At 61.6% G+C, this 20,664-nt stretch overlaps 1 protein-coding gene across 1 annotated transcript; it reads right to left on the bottom strand.

The window, feature by feature from the left end:
- Positions 1–12,512: 12,512 nt before the first annotated feature.
- LOC133057977 (collagen alpha-1(I) chain-like) lies at positions 12,513–18,525 on the bottom strand. The gene is made up of 4 exons (XM_061145082.1): positions 18,391–18,525; positions 14,090–14,203; positions 13,714–13,904; positions 12,513–13,332 (listed from the first exon to the last, which is right to left on the bottom strand). Exons 1-4 carry the CDS (start codon positions 18,523–18,525, stop codon positions 12,513–12,515), a joined length of 1,260 nt encoding a protein of 419 aa, XP_061001065.1.
- Positions 18,526–20,664: the final 2,139 nt, after the last annotated feature.

The following is a 20,664-nucleotide window of genomic DNA, read 5'->3' as shown; positions in this document are numbered from 1 at the left end:
AGGCATCAAAGCTGGAACAGGAAGGTGCTGAGCTCAGACCCTGAAGGCCAGGCCAGCGCGACTGGACCTTGAGAGCCCGGGAAGGCTGGTAAATGTGTCACCGGTCTGGGTAACCCATTAACCCTGGCTCACTCATTAAGGGCTTCCCTGGCGGCTCAGCTGGTAAAGAAAGAATCTGCCTGCAGTGCAGGTGACCTGGGTTCGATCCCGGGGTTGGGAGGATCTGCTGGTGAAGGGAAAGACTACCCACTCCAGTATTCTGGCCTGGAGAATTCCTTGGACTGTATAGATCACGACTGAGTGACTTTCGGTTTCCCTCATGAAGACCCTGGTGGGTGACTATTAGTCCCGCAGGCACCCCAGGAACCAGGCGGAGGGCAGCCCTGATGGGGGGTGCTGGCGGGGCCGGCAGGGCTGGGTGCTCTGTGTGCTTGCTCCCAGAGGAGCTTGTCTGGGTCTGGCTGGCCTCCAGCCAGGGGCAGCTGCCAAGGCAGCCTGGGGCCCCGCCCCACCCTCCTGGAGCCTTTCATCTGCTAATGATCCTGGAGAGCCTGCAGGGCCTGGCCAGACTGGAGACTGAGGCCCCCGGACCTGGAGAGCAGGGGTGGGGGGCGGGCAGGCAGGCACCCGACCCATCCCCCGTCTGCGAAACGGGCCCACGGTGGCCTCCAAGGCCGCTCCCACTCCCGACAGGCTCCGGTGGGTGAGCAGGGCGCTCCTGGCCCAGGAAACCGCAGCCTAAGAGGAAAAAGGACTTGCCCAAAGCTACCTGGCAGGCCAGCAACCCAGGAAACAGAGAAGGCCCCGAAAACACTTCCTTCCCCTCCGGGGCGCTCCCCAACCCGGCTGTCAGGTCCTGGGGAGCGGAAGTGGTGAGCCTGTGCCCCAGGTGGGCCCCAGCTGGTAGCAACACAACCTCCTGGGAGTGGTCAGGACCCCGGGCTTTCATGGTTGGGGTTCAACCCCCCCGGCCAGGGAACTGAGGTCCCGCAGGCCGGGTGACGTGGCCAGAGACAAAACAAAAATGGAGAAACCACATCCTGTAATGCCATCACAGTGAGAGAGCCAGGCAGGTGGGTCCAGACGCAAGCAGCGCCCGACCCACCCTCCGGAACCCGTGGGAGCCGGGAGGCCTGATGTCATCAGGGGCATTTTGTGTCCCCTGGGGTCTGCACCAAGGGGACCCTTAAACAAAAGTCCGTCTTCATTAGCTTGAGGGTCACACAGTCCCAAATCTTTGGCCTCTGAGCTTCCATCTCCATCACCCCAGAAAGCTCGGCTTGCATGCCTGCCCTGACAGGGAACTCACTACCTCTCAGGACAGAGAGACGGCGGGTGGCTGGCACGTTCTTCCCAACATCAAGCCCCAGTTTGCCTTCTTGGAATGCCTTCTGCACGTGCGTCAGATGGGCCAGGCCTAACACCCTGCCCGCTGTCCGAGGCTCCCCAACCCTATGGCCACTCAGCCACTGCCTCTCAGAGCCATGAAGGCCACACCGAAGGGATGGGAGGCGATCCCGGGCTTGGCGCAGGGGCTGGTGTGGCCCGGCGGTGGCGGAGGTGAGCTCTGGCAAACTGCAGACAGCGGCAGGGCCCTGCTGCCCCCAGACACCCGCCGGCAGCCTTGCAGGGTTCCCACCTCAGCACCCACCTTTGGCGTGAGGACAGAGGCCGGCGCTTGGCCAGGTGCGTGGGCCTCCAGGGCGAGCGGCTCGTTAACAACCGGGAGCTTGGGCTGCAGAGCCCGCGTGCCACCTGGTAGACCAGGTTCCAACCTCAGAGGCGGTTTGGCAGGGTGACCAAGGGCCCGGGCCCCATGGGCAAGTGCAGGGCCTAGGTTCCCTTCAACCCCAAGCCTGACGGCCCAGAGTCTCCTCTCCTTCCTTGTCCTCCGTTTTCTGTCTGGAGAAGCACGGATCTTTCAAACAGTTGCTGGGCAGACGCGCTAAGACTGGCCACACCTGGGGCCTGCAGCTGCCGCCCCCTGCCTGCCCACGGCTCTCTGCACAGGTAGCATTTATCGCATCACCTCGTAATTATCTGCGAGTCTGGGAGCTCCAGGGGGCGGGGGAGGAAGGCAGTGTCTCGTCCACACCCCAGCCCCCAACCCCCACCTACTGTCTCCAGGTGGGGGCGGGTGCGACACCCAAGCCCCGTGCCCACGGCTGCGACCCTGCACGGGCTACGGGGACGTGTGGTTTCACCGATGCGCACACTCTGTGCACGCCCGGCTCGGCCTGCCTGGGCTTCTGGAAGCTCTCCCCCCGGCCCCTTCCTCAGCCTCTCTTTGACCCCCTTCACGGCTCAGCCCTGGACTCAATTCCTCTCTTTAGCTGCGTCCTGCTGAAACACCCTGTCGGCTGATGCTTCAACCAACTAGCCCGAACCTGAGCTAAGTGGCGACCCTCCCCAGACCTCCGCTGGCCACGGGAGGCAGAGCCACACCTTGGGGAGGGGGCCCGGGCATCTTCACCGCCCCGCCCAGCGGCCCCAAGCCCTCCCTCGCTGCGCTGCCCCCGGCCACACCTGACCCCGGCCCGCCCCGTCCCCCACAGCCTACCCTTCTCACGTGGCAACCCCGCGGGGTCCCCAGGTGCCCCTCTCCGCCCCCCTGCAGCCCCGGCGCTCAGGTCACGTCCCTCCCCGACTAAGACTCCCTTCAGAGGTGCATGCCGCCCTCCAGGTCAACGCCCGTGGCTGGGCCGGACCCTCCTCCGAGCGGTTCACCCACCACCTGGACTCTTCTTCCGTCAGGCCTGACCTCAACACCGCCGCCTCCTCTTGGAAGCCCTCCCCTGCCTCCTGGTTGGGGGCTGTCCTGGCTCCCGCAGGGCCCCAGGACCCCCATCACAGCTCCCCCCCAGCTCTCCCATCGACCTCCTGCATCTTTGCCTCGGGGGCGCCCACGGGACCCGGTGACTGCCGGACGTGATGGCCGTCAGGTGGCCGGGAGGCTTGGGCACGGGGCCGCGGAAGCCTGGTTAGACCACCGGTGCTCAGCACCGACCGTGGGTCTGTGCTGGACGCCTTCCTTGCTGCGTCTAAGCCTCTGCCTTTGCCAGGTGGGCATCTTAATTTTCCCCATTTGCCAGAAGGAGAAACGGTTTTGCAGAAGCTGCTACAGTGGGCTGAACAATCTCCCCCCAGACCCTCATCCACCTGGGGGCTCTGAATCGGACCCTGTCTGGAGAGGTGGTCTTTGCAGAAGTCATCAGTAATGATGAGGTCATCCTGGGTGGGGGCGGGCTCCTACGTCAGTAAGCAGCGTCCCTGTAAGAAGGAAGTCACGGGGCCTCCCTGGTCGCTCAGCAGGTGAAGAATCTGCCTGCGATGCAGGAGACACAGGAGATGCGGGTCCGATCCCTGAGTGGGGAAGATCCGCTGGAGGAGGGCATGGCAATCTACTTCAGTATTCTTTCCAGAAGAACCCCATGGACTGAGGAGCCTGGTGGATTACAGTCCGTGGCTTGCAAAGAGTCAGACACGGCTGAGCGGCTAAGCACGCACACGCCAGTGCAGGAGACAGGGGTTCCAGTCCCAATCCGGGAGGCTCCCACACACCGGGAAGCAGCCCCCGCCCTCTGCCGCTAGAGAAAGCCCACACACAGCAACGCAGGCCTGCGCGGCCAAAGGCGCCGACCTAAAAAGCGGGAGACACAGACGCAGGGAGGGGCCCTCGGGACCTGGGAGGCAGAGGCTGGCGGGAAGCCGCTGCAAGGCAAGCTGGGCCAGGACGCTGGCCACCGCCAGAAGCTGGTGACAGGCAGAGAAAGAAGCCTTAGAGGGCACAGCCCGGCCAGGGCTCCGGCTGGTTTCCGACTTCTGGCCTCCAGAACTGGGAGAGGATACACTCTTGTCGTTTGTTTCTTTTTTTAATGATCTCAGTTTTTTTTAAAAAATGAGATTTTTAAAGTTAGAAATCATAATAGTAAAATATAGGAAGAGACCCAATTCTTTCTAGCTATAATAAAATTTACCCAAATTTGAGTTTTTTGTAAAATTACATATAAATAATTTGTTATAGCATCTTAATTTTTGGTTACTTAGTATGTTGGTTAGTTGCTAAGTCGTGTCTGGCCCTTTGTGACCCCATGGACTATAGCCTGCCAGGCTCCTCTGTCCATGGGATTTCCCAGGCAAGAACACTGGAGTGGATTGCCACTTCCTTCTCCAAGGACTCCTGTCGTTTTAAACCATCACCAAGTTTGTGGTTCACATGTTATGAAAGCCACAGAAAACTCATAGCACTACACGCTTCGCCCTTGTTTCTGTCCCCACAAAGGGGCAGGTCCAGGGGTTTGGAGCAGGGGCCTGAGGCCACCCCTGACCCTGCAAGAAGCTCCTAACCCGCCCCTTGGAGCCAGCTCCAGGGCAAACAGTCTCTGCAGAGTGTCCATCTGCTTCCTGCTTCCTCCCTCCCAGCGAGTGCTCCCTCGTGCCTCTTTGCTGCCAGGAGGCGTCCGTGGCTGCTTGCTGAGGTACCTGGGCTGGCCTTCCTCCTCCTGGGCTTGGATATACACACTGGGTGGATAGAGAGAAGAGGCCCGAAGGTGGGACATGTCCCGTGCAGGGCCGGCTCCAGCCCTCCCCCCCACAGCTGCTGGCTCATCCGGACCCCGGTTCCCTGTCACAGCAGCTGGGCCACCAACTGTCGGCGCTCCTGGTCTCCTGGCAGGTCCCATTCGGGGCCCAGGACGTCCTCAGCATCCTCACCCACCCACCTGATTCTCCAGCTCCTCAACCTCCCAGCTCACTGGCTCCCCGAGAGATTGGGTGCTATGCTCAGGCCTGTCCAACTCCCAGTGACCCCATGGACTGGAGCCCTGCAGGCTCCTCTGTCCACGGGGTTTCCCAGGCAAGAGGACGGGGGTGCGTGCCATTTCCTTCTCCGGGGGAGCTTCCAAATCCAGGGCTCGAGCCCACGTCTCCCAAGTCTTCTGCACTGGCGGGCAGGTTCTTGTTCACTAGCACCGCCTGGGGAGCCGGAGAGACTGCATACAAGCTTCTGAACCTCAACCTCTGCCCTGGGGGTTCAGAGGGCAACCCCACGGCCCCACCCCATCCCACGGGGTCTCCCCAGACACAGTTCAGCTGCCCAGGGCAAGTCCAGGGATAAGGACAATCAGGCTTTAGTTACACACGGGAGCCGGCCCATGGGGGGACGGTGCCCCCACCCGAGGGCACAGCTCTGCCTCTGGGGCCTCTGTCCAATGCAGATCGGGACAGTCAACCTGGCCGCCCTCACAGGACCTGAGCCCAGATGCCACCCTCCCCCCTTTCCTGGAAAACGCCCTCCAGGAATCTCTCAGCCGAGGACACAGACGGTGGCGTGGGGATGAGACTCAGGGCTGGGCAGCAGTTCTCCACTTCCCATGGGACTCCACGCTCGGAGCGTAACCCCCCAACCCCACCGCTGTCTGGTTGCCCCTTCAGGACATCCAGGCTTGGCCCTCCCCTGCCCACCCCGCCCCGCCAACCCCAGCCGCCTCCTTGGCCTTCTCACTCTCGGGGGGGACCGGGTCCAGGCCTGGCTCAGCCTCTGGAAGGATACGGTCAAGACCTGGGAGGCGTCCCAGCTCTGGCTCCGGTCCTGGGATGGGGCGGGGCGTGGCGTGTGTGGCTGGCCGGGCCGCCGGCTCTGGGTAGGGGTCTGGAGGCCCCCGGGGCCGTGGGGCCGCTGCTGAAGGCCCGGGACCCCACCACGTCACTGCACTGGGCCGTCGCCTGGGCCCCGGAGGAAGGCAGGCGGGGCCGTCCTGCAGGTTTGCCAAGGAGGAAGCCTGTGGCGCCAAGGTGGTCCGGGCACAAAGCCGGCTACAGAGCGGGTGGGCGTCTGCGTCCAGCCATCCAACGGCAGGAAAGAAGGGGGCCAGGATAGGAACAAGCCCAGCACGGCTCGGGGGCCAGCCCCATGCCTCGTCTCCAGGGCTCAGACCCCGGGACCACAGAGCCCAGCAGGGGCTCAGCCCTACTCCTGCGGGGGCGGAGCGGTGCTTAACCCTGCAGAAGGAGCCGAAGTCTGCCTTCCCTCATGGGCCGGTCCTCCCCCGTCACGGTCCCTGGGCACCCCTCCCAGGCTGGACACACACCCTCCCTGCTGGGGAGTCAGGGCTCTGGAGCCAAATTCGCCTGCGCTGGGATGCGAAGGGGCTGGGGGGGAAAGAGCTAAAAGGGGGAGTGGACCCCTAACGAAGACCCCTCCAGCGAGGGGCCCCGAGAGCTCACACCTGGCCCCTGGAGTAGCAAGGCGCACACCCCCCCTCCCCGGACACACACACACGCTTCCCCCACTTCTGCCTGGGAGGAAGGCTGAAGCTAGGCAGGTGCGGCCAGCCTGCTGCCAGCCTGCCCAGAGCTGGGGTTAGATGGTTAACCAGCACCCGCACCCCCTTCATGCCCCAGGTGGCTGGCAGAGCCTGCTGGCTCGCCCAGCTCTGCCGCCAGCCAAGGAGGGAGAAAGCGTAAATATTTGTCAAGGCAGGAGAGCCCACACGGGTGGAAAAGTCAGGCACTACACCTGCGCTGCGTGGAGGGCTGGGGGCAGGTTCTGAGAACCGGCGCTGGCACCGCCTTCAGCTGATCCCCCCACCCCGCCCTGACCCCCGAGTCCAGTCTCCTTCCTTTCATCGCCAAAATGATCCACCCACGGTCAGCCCGGGTGCCGGAGGCTTTGCAGGCGCCGAGCGCCACCTCCCCTCTGGTGACTCCAGTCCCTGGCCACACAGCTCGAGCCAGGACAAGCGGGAGCCGACGGCCTCCTCCAGCGACACCCCCAAACCGAGTGTGGGATCTCCGGGAACCCCAGCAGGGGCCCTCCTCTCCCCCTCCCCCGCCCCGCGCTCCGGCCCGGCGAGGGCGCGCAGCCTCGGATCGCGCGCCCCGAATGCCGCGCATACCCGGGCAGGAGCGGGGCCAGGGCGGGGCCGGGGCGGGGCGCCGGGCCGCCAGGCCTCCCGCCGGCTCTGCGCCCGCCGTGGGGCGGCCTTGGGGGCGCGGTTGGGCCGGCGGGCCGGGCCCGACGCGGGTTCGGAGGCCGGGGCGGCGGCGCGGTGCGGGCCCGCGCCTTAGGAGCGCCGGGTGCGCGGGCTCCGAGAGATCCAGTCCACGCTCCACGAGCAGCGGCCCGAGCGCGCCCGGCACCTGCGGCGCCTCCTGCGCCAGGCGAGAGAAGGAGAGGGCCGGCCGGGGCTGAAGGCCGGGGAGGGGCCGGGAGGCAGTACGGAGCGGGTCGCGCGCGCCGGGCGGTTCCCAGGGGAGGGGACGATGGGGGTCTCGTCTGGCCCGCGGGGCGAGGCAGGCACGGAGAGCAGTGGCCTACAGCTGGGGAGGGGCTCCCTGGACAGTCCGTGCGTCTCTGGGGTTTGAGGTCGGCTGTGGCTCCTAGCCTGGAGCTAGGCTCCTGCCTTCAGACCCTGCCAAGAAAGGAGGGCGGCTGGGGGCCAGTGGTCTTGTCCCGAGGGGCAATGGGCGGACGGGAGGCCCGGCCCTGGATCCTGCAGCCAGGACCTGGGGAAGCCGAGCCGCGCCCGGCTGGTCAGCGGGTGCAGCAGCCTCACCCTGGCAGCTCAGACAAGGCCCGTCCTCCTCACGGGCAGCGCCCGGGGCCGCCGAGGACACACACCTGGCACCTGCTGTGCCTCGCAGCATCGCGTCAGGGTGGGCGGGGCCCTGGCTCCACAGACGCCCCGCCCGGGGCCCCTCAGGAGTCACCACCCGCCCGCAGCTTCCCTCTCTGGCAAGTCCCGGCGCCCTGCAGCGGCCGCCACCCCGCCCACGCCGCCCCGTGCCCCGAGATCAGCCTGGTCTGCAGGTGGACGGGGGCTTGGAGAAGAGGGGCAAGCCCAGCGAAGCGGGGGCCAGCCGAGGCCGGAGCCTGCCCCTCTGGGCTCCGCAGGCAGGAAGGCTGGGGCTGGCCCTTTCGGGGGAGCTGTCCACGCCTGCAGAAGGCAGGCTGGGCTCTCCGGGACCCTGTCTGGGTCAGCCTGGGCTTCTGGACCCTCCCTAGCTGGCATCTCCCACTTGAACCGTGTGTGAGGTGCCAACAGAGTGGCATGAATCAGCCAGGGCCCCGGATCTCTCTGGCGAGGAGCCCAAGGCACTGGCTGGGCACGTTAGCTGGCGGGGGTGGGGGGGGCACCAGCGGGCTGCGTCCTGGTGTCCCGGAGGCTGGGGCCTGCCCTGCCCCACGGCCAACAGGGCCTCTGCTGTTACGGCCCTCAGGCACTCGGGCCTGGCTTCCCGTGCCCTCCTGGGCTTTACGCACACAGCAAATTGCTCTCTGGCTTGGGGTTGGCAGAGGGACCTGACCTGAGGCCTGGGGGCCCATCCTGGTGGTGCCTGTCGCATCCTGTAAACGGACCCCCTAAAAGACAGCATGCGGGGCGCAGGGGAATAACAGGAGGAGGCGGCCAAGGCAAAGGTGTCAGGGGGGCGGGAAGGACAGGGCAGGCAGGGGGCCTGATGGGGGGATGTGCGTGAGGCTGGGAGGCTGGACGGGTGCCGGACAGTGGGGCTGGTGGGCGGGGGAGGCCAGAGTCTGAGGCTTGCAGGCTGTCTCTGCCACCACACGACCTGAGGATGTTTGATCTCCACCGAGAGGGTCAAGTCCAGGGTTGCCGTGGAGCTGGCTCCGGCTGGGAGGGGCGGGAGCCCGGGACCCCCGGGAGGAGGCTGTCGGGGGCGAGGCCTGAGGCTGCTCGAGCGGTGGGCGGGCTGGGCAGGGGGCTGAGGGAGGAGGCAGGGTGGTCCCTGCGCTCTGCAGAGGGCCTACGAAGACGGGGCTGGTGGCGTTCCCTGCTGAGTGAGGGCACAGGGGCAGGGATCACCTGGTCTGAGCCGAGTGCCACCCTGACAGGCAGGGTCTGGACTGCAGCCATAGCCCAGGAGACCTGGGGCCTAGGCGGGTAGAGGCGGGGGACCTGACGGGGATGCTGAAGGGCAGGGGCACTGGGCAGTCATCAGAGGAGCCCCCCAAAGACAAGCCCTCCCCCAGAGGAGCTGTGGGGGTCTCAGAACGTTTTCACCTCCAGGGAACCGGTCTAAGGGTTCCCAGACCCACAAATCGCCTCCCTGAGACCCCTGACGCACTGACTCTCTGTTCATGTAGCGTCCAGCTGCCCTGGACAGTTGGCCCATCGCTACTGGGCAGGGGGCGGGGGAAGGGGGCCCGGCAAGCCTGGGGCGGGGGCAGCGGTTGGGAGGGCGTCCAGGGCGGGGAGGCCATGGCCCTGGCTCACTCCACTGTCAGCACCTGCAGGACTTGGGCCCGGAGGGGGCCCTGCTCACTGGCCTGCTCTGTGGGAACGCGGCCTTCCTCAGCCTGCCCACGCCTGCTTGGGCCCCTGGCCCTTGACCTGCAGCGCCCCGGGCTGGGCGGCCTGGTGGATGGGAGCCTGGAGCTGCCCTCGGGGGGCCCCCCACTGGCCTGCTGCGTGCATGGCCTCAGAACAAGGGTCAGTGTCCGTCTCTGGGACCCCGTGCCAGCGTCGTGTGTGAGGCTGGCCTGCAGCGGCAGCCCGTGGGAACCCTGCCGCCCCAGCCCCGGGGTGCCACCTGTCGTCTGGACCCATTTCCTGAGCCGTGGGCCCGGCCCCAGGACCCAGGCAGGGGGTCACATGGAGAACCTTCGGGATCCACAACACCCTGACAGATCCAAGTGAGGCCCAGAGCCGGGAGAGAGCCGGTCCACATGTTCCCCCTGTGGACGGGAGCCCACTGCCTCCCCAAGCAGCTCACGCCAGGAGCAGATCTCTCCTCCTCCCGGGCTGGCCCCTGCCACCTGCATTCCCCCCGCCCACTGGACGTCCCGCCGTGGAGGGGCCTTGCTCCTGACACAGCCTGTGGCCGCCGCAGTCCCTGGTCACAGTGAGCCCGGGCGTGAGACAGGGCGGCCCCCCGGGCCCGGCCGGCTCTGAGCCGCTGCATGCAGGTGCAGCGGTCGCCGCGGGTGCCCTGAGGCTGGCCTGGAGCCGTTGCGGGGACCCCGGGCTTGCTGCCACTGTGCATGCACGCTGCTCACAGAGCCCTGGCTGAAAGAATGTGCTGGGTGGCGGAGCGGGCTTGGTGCCGGCTCTGCAGAAAGCAGGCCGCCCCATATCCTGCCCCAGCTGGGCCTCTCCGAGGGCCCGCTTAGGAGCGAGAGAGAGGGGGCCAGGATGGGGGGGGCGCCGTCAAACAGCCACCCTCCCCCGGCGGCCCAGACCCAGTCCACGGGCGCCAGCCCGCTGGACGGGGAGAGGGGGGAGGGCGTGCTGACCTGGCTGGCTCCTGTTTCCTGGGGCGGCGTGGGGGCAGCAGGGTTCCCTGGAGGGGCCTGTTCCCGGGGGGCGCCGAGGGTGCGCGGGGAGCCGGCGGGTGGCCCGAGGCTCTGGCCCAGGGCCTGAGGACCGGGAACAAGGGCCCATTGTCTGGGCCTCCTCCCGCCGGGCCCCGCGGGCCTCGGACCAGCCTGTCCAGCTCCCAGCGGGCAGCCTCTCCTGGCTGCAAGCCAGGCTGCGGCGGGGGGCGGGGGCGTCAGCCAGTGGGCGGCCCGTGGTCGGACGGCCGGCTGTGCGCATGCCCGCGCTCAGGCCCCCGAGGCCGGCCTCCCTGACCACGCTGCCCCCCGTAGCACCCGGAGCTCAGGGTCCTCGGGCAGGACCTGCCGGCAGCTCGTCTGCGGTCTTGCCCCTCACGCCTGGCAGCCGCGGGGGGCCCGCCCGCCCTGGAGGGAGGCCCAGGGCTGGAGAGGGGGCGGGCACCCGGACCCCCAGGCGGAGGCGCCCCCTCGCTGCACGTTCCGTGGGAGCTGCTGTCTGCCCTGCCCTCTGCGCCTCGCCTGGCCCAGGGCCCGGTCCCCCTGGACCAAAATGACCTCAGCGGCGGTCAGCTGAGTCCCCGAGGCGGCCTGGGAGGCAGGAGGCGTCCGGGTCCTGTCACCGGGCAGGAAACTGAGGCTGGGGGCCACACGACCCTCTGGGAACCCCCTGCCTGAGCCGAGGCTCCACGGCCAGCCCAGCGGCCCGCGCTACCACGGGCCCCCTCCGTCGGGCCGCCGTGGCCGCGTGCACACAGACTCAGCCTGGCAACAGGCCCTGGAGCGCCTCCTTGGCTTCCCCCAGCCTGCTGCCCTTGTCCTCAGGCCTGCGGGTCCACGCCCGTTCTGGGGCCCTGGGAGCTGTTCCCTGGCTTGGCAGGTGGGGGCTCTGGAGGTGTTCTCAGCCCCTAGGCTGCCAGCCCCAGGTTCAAATGACAGGAGAGAACCACAGGGGTTCTGCAGCGGGTGGGGGACCCTCCTCCGTCTCCAGAGTTCCAGCTTATGACGCAGAGAGCCTCCCACAGGGCAGGTACCCACCCACGTCCCCCAGCACGGCCCTCTTGCTTAGCCTGGGCCTGTGGGGGGACCAGTCACCCTCACAGGAGCATCCATCTATCCAAAACGGTCAGGGACCTTCAAGGAGGCGAATGGGAACACCGACGGGGTGGACTTGGGGGTCCGAGCACCCCGATTTGCAGACCTGGCTGCCCCGTAGTGGTATGTGACCGTGGAGGAGTTGGGTCACCGCCCCTCCCGACCACCACAGGTTAAGCCTTGCCACCCACTGTGTCGGCGTAAAAATCAACCGTTGTGACAGGCGTGGCGAAGCCGCCAACAGCAGGTTTGCAGAACAGACTTGATGAACACAGGTGCATCGAATCCTCACAGCCAGGCTGCCTCTTAACCAAGCGGGAAACTGGGGCTCAGAGCTCTTGCCAGCATTGCCCGTGGCCACTTGCCCAGGAAGTGGCCGTGCACAGGGGCCTGGGCTGCCCTGACTGAGGGTCGCCGCCTGTGGCCAGGGTGGAGGTGGCGGGGCCCTTGCTCAGGCCGTCCCCACCTGTGACTCTCCCGCAGCCTCCGGAAGACTCTGCAGGGCGGACGAGGCTGTGGACCCGTCGGGAACCCACGGTCGGCCCAGGACCCGCGGCCCGTCACGCGCTACCTGGGCTGGCGGGGCTGGCCCTGAGCTTCACAGGGCTCAGCGATGGGCTGCCGTGCCCGCTGCTGCCCAGCCTCTGAGTCAGCCCTGCCAGCCCAGCTCCTGCCCAACGGCGACCGGCTGACGTGGGCCACCGCCTGCGAGCTCGCCGAGGCCCTCGAGTCACCGCAAAGCTCCCGGCACTGGCCTGGAGCAACGTGGACACGGCCTCCCCTCCCCAGCCCCTGCTGGCCAGCCTGCGCTGGAGGGGCTGAGCCAGCGCCCCTCGCTGCCCACCATCCACGAGGGCCTGGACCCGAGGCCCCGGCCCTGGCATCCCCCAGGGGCTCTGCAGCTGCGGGGCCCATGCCCCAAGCCTGCTGCTCCGCGTGACCCGCCAGCCGCCCTGGCTCCCGCCTCCCGAGCCCGTGGGCCGGCGGGGTGGTGGGGTCGGAGGCCCCCCCCGCCCCCGGAGCCAGTGCACAGAGGAGGAGGAGGGGCCCATGCTTTGCAGACCCCACAATAAAGGGCCACGTCCTCTCCGCCTCAGCCTTTCTGCACCGTGGGCCTCGGGGGCTACTGAGCACCAGCCCGGCCACTGGGGTGAGCAGAAGGGGGGCCCCGCCTGCCCTCAAGGGAGGGACCAGACTCACTCTGGCCTCCCCTGGGTGCTCCTGGGAGACTGGAGAAGTGGGAGTCCGTCTGTGGGCGGGGACTTGGAGGAGACCTCTGGGACCCGGCCCCCGGGCCGGGGCAGGGCCTGAGCACCTGGAGGACGGGACCAGAGTGGGCCAGGCTCCCGCCTGAGCCCAGGCTGCTGAACCTGCGCGCCGCCCCCAGCAACCGGGACTCCCTGGGCCGGGCACACAACTGTGCCGGCGGGGCCAGGCCCGTCTCCCGCGGGGCGTATAGGGCTGCCCGGCCGCCAGGACTCCTGTACTTGGCGAGTGGGCAGCTCCCCGGGGCAGGGAAGGAGAGACAGCCGTCAGAGACAAAGAGCTCTGTGTTCCCTGCAGGCCCTGGGGGCCCCCACGCAGAGTCCTCCCCCGTGGGGAAACCCAAGGGCGCACGCGGGGTGGGGGTGGGGGACAGGCGGAGCCCCACAGGCGGGCTGCGGACCAGACGCCTCGCCACCCGCCCAGGCCCGTGTGGGAGGCTGGAGCTCAGCCCCGCTGGGAGCTGGGCAGGGAGGCCAAGCGAGTTGAGTGGCGTCACCGTGCCTGGCCCAGGGCTCCCCTGCAGGTCAGCGCCGGGGGTGGCGGGGTCCTGCTGGGCGGGGGGAGACCCCCCGCCTCGGGTAGCGCCCCCGCAGACCCTCCCCAGAGCTCCGGCCCTCGGCGGACTGCAAGCCGGCACCATGACACACGTCTGTTGTCGGCCGGACACAGGGCAGCATCTTGGGCCAGAAGGGTGGCGTCAGGCCTGGGAAGTCAGGAGGCAGTGAGGTCAGGCCCCTGCCTCCCTGCGCCCGGGGGAGCCCTCCTAGGAGGCCTGAGTGGACCCGTTCAGCCCAGCTCTGCTCCCCTCCGTGCACGGGCTCCCTCCGCTCTCCGCCGTGGGGACCCGGCCCCTCCCCAGCCTCCCTGCTTTAACGCCACGGACCTGCCCAGTGGCCCCCACTCTGGGACAGTGGGCTTGGGCCCCCGGGGGCTGGGAGGATGAGGAGGCCAGCCCGGGCCGGGCGAGCTGCTGAGCCGCATCCTCACTGCCCACCCTGGGCCTGCGTCTGCCACAGACCTGGGGCCTGATGACCGTGACCGCGTGGAGGGAGTCTCACCGGGACGCTGTGGGGACTGTGGCCGGTGTTGCCGGCCGAGCGCTGGTTGGATGCAGGCGGTGGTAGCTGGTCTCAATCTCCCCGCCCCTCAGATGGACGCGTGCGATGCCCTGGCCGGGCCGGCGTGTGAAGCGGCTCCGGGGCAGTCTGCCTCTTCGAGGGGCCCTTGCGACCCCCAGAGAGGGGTCCCTCTGCGGGCAGGGACACCCAGGAAGCTGGCTGCAGGTGGAGGAGGCGCCAGGTGGGCCTGGCTGGGGCTGATCCGCTCCTAGGCCCAGTCTCAGAGGCAGACAGACCTGGCCTGGTCCCGCCCTGTCACCCGCGGACGGTGTGGTCGTCTCGGGGCTCAGCCCCGCATCTTGGGAACAAGGCTCACCAGGCCTCCCCTTATCCCGCTGGCGCGAGGCTGACAAGGCTTGGGAAGGACCTGCTGCATGGGGGGCACCGGGCAGACGCTCTGCAGCGTCAGCGGGCCTCCACCCAGGGCTCTCTGGGTGGGAATGGCAGGAGCCCAGGCCTCGGGACGCGGCAGGGCTGAAGCCATTTATTTAAGAGCGCTCTGCAGCCTCTGTCGGGGCCAAGCACTGTTCAATGGCTTTACACCCCTTTAGTTCTCTCTGCACTTGGAGGAGGTGAGTGAACTGGGTCAGCGAGAGGTTGAGGGACCTGTCTGAGGTCAACGGGCTAGGAAGGGGAGCAGCCAGGAGGGGAGCCAGGCAGCTTGGCTTCAGTCTGGGGCGCTGTCTCCCAGCCATCGGGGGCCAAGGAGTCACCCAAATTGCCGCCAGGGGAGCCCCAGTGAGCCAAAGGCCATTCGACCATCCTGGCAGCCCTGCTGGAGCAAGCCCAGCTGGGGTCTCCCCGGGCCTCTGTCTCCGCGCATGCAAGACGGGTGGGGTGCGGAGCAGTGGAGCCAGACTCCGTCCTCTTCTGGGATGGGAAGGGACTGGTGAGGAGTGGGTCGGCAAGCACTGGCGATACTTCTCAGACTGAACCCCGCTGAGGCGTGTGGGATCCGTGCCCGCTGCTGGCAAACCGGCAGACAGCTGCAGGAGCCTTCACCTCTCTGGGCTCCGCTTCTCGGGTCATGCCAGCGTGTTGAGAGCATCAAAAGGAAAGACGAAGAAAACACACCTGTCCTCTGCAGGACCGTGCTGACCAACGCTCGGGAACTTCTGTCCTGGAAGGGAGGACGTTTGAGCCCAGATAGAATGCTTTAATTAAAAACGCTTCCTCCTCGGAAGAAAAGCTGCGACAAACCTAGACAGCGTATTTAAAAAGTAGAGACGTCACTTTGCCGACAAACGTCTGTAGAGTCAAAGTTATGGTTTTCCCAGTAGGCGTGTACGGATGTGAGAGCCGGACCACAGGGCAGGCTGAGTACTATAGAACTGATGCTTCTTTTTTTTTTTTTTTTTTGAATTGATGCTTCTGAACGGCGCTAGAGAAGACTCTTGAGAGTCCCTTGGACACCAAGGAGATCAAAGTAGTCACTTCTAAAGGAAATCAACCCTGAATATTCACCGGAAGGACTGAGGCTAAAGCTGAAGCTCCGATACTTTGGCCGCCTGATGTGAAGAGCCGACTCACTGAAGAACAGTCTGTGTGGAGTTGATATTGTGCTTATGCGTGCTCAGTGGCTCAGTCGTGCCTAACTCTTTGTGACCCCGTGGACTGCAGCCCGCCAGGCTTCTGTCCATGGGATTCTCTAGGCAAGAATGCTGGAGTGGGACAATATTTTCTCCTCCAGGGGAACTTCCTGACTCAGGGATTGACTCTTGCGTTGCAGGCGGATTCTTTACCATTGAGCCACCTTGGAAACATTCCCAAAGAACTGATAATTGATATTATCTTTTCCTTAAATATTTGGCAGAATTCCTCAGGGAAGGCTCATGAGCCTGAAGTTTCCTTTGTGGGAAGGTTTTCAACTACAATTCCAATTTAAGAGAAGTAGGGGTATTCGGGTTAGCTGTTACTTCTCAGAGGGAGGTTTTGCATTTTTGCTCTTTCAAGAAATTAGTCCATTTCATCTAAGCTGTGGAATTTGACGTGGAGGTGTTCATAACTTTCTCTTTTATTTTGGCTGTACCGAGAGGAGTGCACGATCTTGTCCCCTGACCAGGGATTGAACCCGGATCCACAGGAGTCAAAAGTGCTGAGTCCTAACCACTGGACTGCCACAGAATTCTTCTAGATTCTTGTCTGATTCTTGTCCTAGATTCTTGTCTCCTGTCTTCTTGTCTGAGACTGATATAGCTGAGATCATTGACCCAAGACCTTTTCTTCCCTAATACAGGTGTGTAGTGCTGTCTCCTTAAAAAAAATCAGTAACCTGCTTTGTTCCTATGAACTTGCCTATTCTAGACTTCATATACATGGAATCATATTGTGTGTACTCTTTCACTTACCTTGTCTTCAAAATTCATCCATGCTGTAACATGTGTCAGTAATTCATTTTTTTTAGGGCTCAATAATACCCTTTTGTATGGATATACCACTTTTGTTAACCCACACACACATCAGCTGCTGCAGATGGGAGTATTGCCTTGCATTTTGTTATTTTAGTGTTGCTTTGGGTGGGGTTTATATTATACATTTTAAAATTATCACAGACTTCAAGTAACACGCCATTTCTAGTATAAGAAATTCATAATAGTATGTAGTTTCCCTTAGCCTTTACGCTATATTGTCATGCATTTTACATTCGCACGTCAAGAGGACGAGATGGTTGGATGGCATCACTGACTCCATGGACACGAGTCTGCGCAAACTCAGGGAGTCGGTGAAGGACAGAGATCTTCACTTCTTTGTAGATCTGGATTTCCACGTGCTCTGATTTTCCTTTTGCTGGATGAGTATCCTTTCATGTTTCTTGTATAGCAGGTCTCCTGGTGATTTTTTTCAGCCTTTGAATGTCTGAAAATGATGTATCTTGCCTTCGTCTTAAAAAGTTATTCCTCGAAGTACTGAATTCCAGATTGACAGTTTTCTGTCAATACTTTGAAGATGCTGTTTCACGATCTTTGTGTCTGTATGGTCCCCAGTGAGAAATGTCATTCCTATTATTCTTCTGATGATAACATTTCTTTTTTTCTCTAGCAGTTTTTTTTAGAATTTTCTTTTCATCACTGGTTTTGAATTACGACATATGCCTGGATCTCATTTTCTGGTGCTTGGAGTTCATTTGGCTTCTGGGATCTGTGGGTTTATAGTTTTCATCCAGTTTGGAAAATTTGGGGCCATTATTTCTTCAAACACTTTTTCTGTCTCTCTCATCACCTCTCCCTCAGAGACTCCAACTACCCATATATTAGGAAACCTGAAATTGTCCCACAGTTCTTTTCGTATTTTTGGCTGTGCTGTCGTTGAAGCGGCTCCGTTACCGCGTGTGCGCTTTCTCTAGTTGCAGAGCGTGGGCTCGAGGGCGCGGAGGCTTCAGTAGTCGTGGTGCAGGGGCTCAGCTGTCCCTCGGCAAGTGGGACCCTGGTTTCCGGACCAGGGATCGAGCCTGTGTTCCCCGCACTGGCAGGCAGAATCCTGAACCACTGGACCACCAGGGAAATGCCCTTCAAACCCTTTTCTCTGTGTATCTTTCCTCTTGAATAGTTTCTATGATGTGTGCTGTGCTTAGTCGCTCGGTCGTGTCCGACTCTTCTCGACCCCATGAACTGTAGCCCACCAGGCTCCTCTGTCCATGGACTTTCCCAGGCAGGAATACTGGAGTGGGTTGCCATGCCCTCCTCCAGGGGTCTTCCCTACCCAGGAATCGACCAGGGTCTCCTGCACTGCAGGTGGGTTCTGCATCAGCTGAGCTTCTAGAGCTATGCTTTAACATCCACTGACCTTCTCTTCTGCAGCGTCTCATCTGCTATGAATCCCACCCTGAATCTTAAGTTCAGTGAGAACTTTCTTCTCTTTTCCTTCCCTCTCCTCCCACGACACCCCTCTCGTCCTTCTTTACAGACCTTCCATGTGTGTGTCTTGTGACTTTCTGAATGTATGAAAGAGCTGAAACCACCACCTCACCTTCTCTGCTCCTTCTGACACGTGAGTCCGTCTTAGTCTGTTTTGATTATTCTCCTCATTACGGGCTGTGCTTCCCTGGCTCTGCATGCCTGGTAACCCTTGACTGGATGCCAGACACTGTGAGTTTCACTTTGCAGGGTGCTAGATACTTTTATGTTCTTATAAATCTTTTGGGGCTTTGTTGGAGAATACAGTTAATTGACCTAGACACAGCTTGATCCTTTCAAGTCCTGTTTTTATCATTTGTTACCTGGGTCCACAGCAATGCTCAATCTAGGGCTCCAAGTTCATATGAAGCAAGACTTTCCTGGATACTTGTCTTAAAAATGTCATATTTTTGTATTACCCATGTTTAAATGTCTTTTACTGAGTATTTCAAAAATTTTAAAATCTTGGAGCCTCACTAAAGACTGCCCCTCCTAGAGCCACTTAACTCCTAGAGACAGTAAACAGCTTGCTTGCACAGCGTGCCTTTCACATACAAACTAACCAAAGTCTAAACCAACCACCTTTATTTAACTCACCCATCAAAGCCATCACCTTCCGTGCCAGATACCACACAACCGGACACCACCCCTATAGCTTGGAGCCCTCTGCTCTGTTCAAATCATCCAATTCCAGATGTCCTCAAACCAGCCTACCCGGCCTCACCCCTGCTTCCCCCGTGGACTCCACACTCAGGCCCTGGGCCCTCACTCCCCTCCTGCCCTTGACCCAGCTGGGGTTTCCTCGGGTGACCCCGCGCAGCGTGGCACGCCCCCTGCGCTTGGGAAGTGTCACCTCCATGTCGTCCCGTTATACCTAGAATAAGATTCTGGGTCTAACAGTCCACCCACTGTCTGAGTCAGGCTTTCCTCTGGCCGGTGGGGACAGGAGCTATTCCTGCGTCTGGGTGATGCCACGTCTTTCCCGTGGTGTCTTCCCTGGCCGGTTTCCCCTCGCTTGGGTACTGACCAGTATTTAAGAGAAACCTTCTGCAGACCTCCGGGGTCCTCTGTGTGGCTTTCTTCTCCCTGCTGTTTTGTCCTCTGAATGTGAGCTGCCTCGGTGTCTCTGGATTCTCAACTGACTCCTCAACCTGAGCAGTCTGCCAGCTCCCCCTCACTGCCGCGGCCTGGAAGCTCTCACCAGGCGGTAAGTCCACCTCATGTGTTTCCCATCTCTCAGGGGTTACTCTCCTTCAATGCCCCGAGTTTTTTTTTGTTTGTTTGTTTTTTTTTTAGGCATGAGGATAAGTTTCCATATTGGCCAGAAGCAGGAAAAAAAAAAAAAAAATCCTGTGTCCTTTATTATCTTTTTTTAAGGTTATGAAAAACTCAGCAGGTGTGTCTAGAAGCAGAGATGGTATCAATGAATCAACTGAGTCTGAACCTCCCTGGTATAGGTAAGAGGCTTAGAGAGAATTGGTAGTGGACACAGTCAGGCTCAAATCCATCTCTTAAGTCGGGGTCCGGTTATCTTTCCACAACGCCATCCTTTGACCTGTATCTTCTTTACCATGCCATGCTGTTTCCAACCTTACTGTTTTTCTTAAACGGCAATTTTCTATTTAAAAAAATTTTAATGTATTTTCATTTTTGAGGGTTGTGCAGGATGTGGGATCTTAATTCTTTGACAAGGGATCAGACTCGAATTCCCCTGCAGTAGGAATGTGGAGTCTTAACTACCGGACCCCAGGGAAGGCTTGAGGTCCTATTTAAAAAAAAAAAAAAAAAAAAAAGGAAAGAAAGAAAAAGGGACCTTCAGAGAATCAACTTGGAGAAATCTACAAAGGAGACCAAGAAAACAATGGGGGACAGGGGAGGCAGGGAGAGAAAGAAGTGAAACAGGCAAAGTCCTGGAGATCCGACATCTGAATGGAAATTCCAGAAAGAGAAATCAGAAAACCAAAGGAAGGAAATCATTAACAAGTAATTCAAGAAAGTTTCCCAGAAACGAAGGATTAAAGTCCGTTCTGAAAAGGTTCATTCAGCAACAGCCCAGTTCGATGCACCCACAGACCTTGGCTGGGGCACGTTGGTGTGAATCCCGGAACCGGGAGCCAGGAGGGACAGTTACGTACAAAGGTCAGTGCTCAGAACGGCCCCGGACTTCTCCACGGCAGCACAGGGTACTCGATGGAAAGGTAACAATGCCTTTAATATTCTAACAGAAGCGAACTCCCGCCTGAACCTCACCCTCAGCAGAGTATGAGGACAAGCCGCTTTCTGACACGTAACCCTTCGATAGCAGAGGCACCACAGAAGACCTCGACAGAGGAAAGCCCCTAACAGCAAGCACAGAGGAAAGCCGGGCCAGCCTGGGGCCAGCTGAGAAGAAACGGACCAGACAGAGGCGGCATTAATGTCTTTAGACAAGTCTGGGGTTGAACTGGCAACAAGCAGACAGAAAATGAAGCAAGCGAGAATGTACTGGGTTGGCCAAAAGGTTCATTCATCACGGAAAAACCCAAACAAACCTCCTGGCCGACCCAATAAGAGGATTATTAATTCTAGGGAAGAGAAAGTTCAGCATGAAAGTGATCCCACCTACCACCTGGCTCAGCTGTAATCAAACACCCAGCCCTAATCCCTAATAACACAAACACCAAACATGAGCTACTCAGAATTACAATATCAGGGAGATGGGCCACGGGGAGTCCACGTCGGTAGGCAGGACAGAGAAGCTGGAAGATAAATGCCTGAAACGAAACATCAAGGAGTAGCCACGCAAACAGGTTTAAATGGGAGACACGGAAGCAAAAACGGACAACCAGCCCGGAGCTGAGAGGGCTGGGCAGAGGCAGCGGGGGAGATTCCTCCCAGAACTGTCTGCTCTTTCAGTGTGAGTAATGGATCTTTTTCTCCTCAACTGCAGGACACAAAACTGTTTATAAAGCTGTTTTAGGGTAACTTACTGTTTTATAAAACTTCCAGGGAACTCCCC

Source organism: Dama dama, chromosome 5, assembly GCF_033118175.1.
Source record: "Dama dama isolate Ldn47 chromosome 5, ASM3311817v1, whole genome shotgun sequence".
Taxonomy (NCBI): domain Eukaryota; kingdom Metazoa; phylum Chordata; class Mammalia; order Artiodactyla; family Cervidae; genus Dama; species Dama dama.
Note: the sequence above shows the minus strand (reverse complement) of the source record. Positions and strands in the feature narration are given on the sequence as shown.

Bases quoted from the DNA above. Each gene is read 5' to 3' on its own strand.
- LOC133057977 (XM_061145082.1), bottom strand. From the start codon at position 18,525: ATGGAGGTGACACTTCCCAAGCGCAGGGGGCGTGCCACGCTGCGCGGG. The intron at 14,204-18,390 runs GTGAGGCCGGGT...ATTCCCACCCAG, and splicing joins AGTCCACGGGGGAAGCAGGG to AGAGCCCTGGGTGGAGGCCC. The intron at 13,905-14,089 runs GTGAGCCTTGTT...CCCTGCCCGCAG, and splicing joins GCGGGATAAGGGGAGGCCTG to AGGGACCCCTCTCTGGGGGT.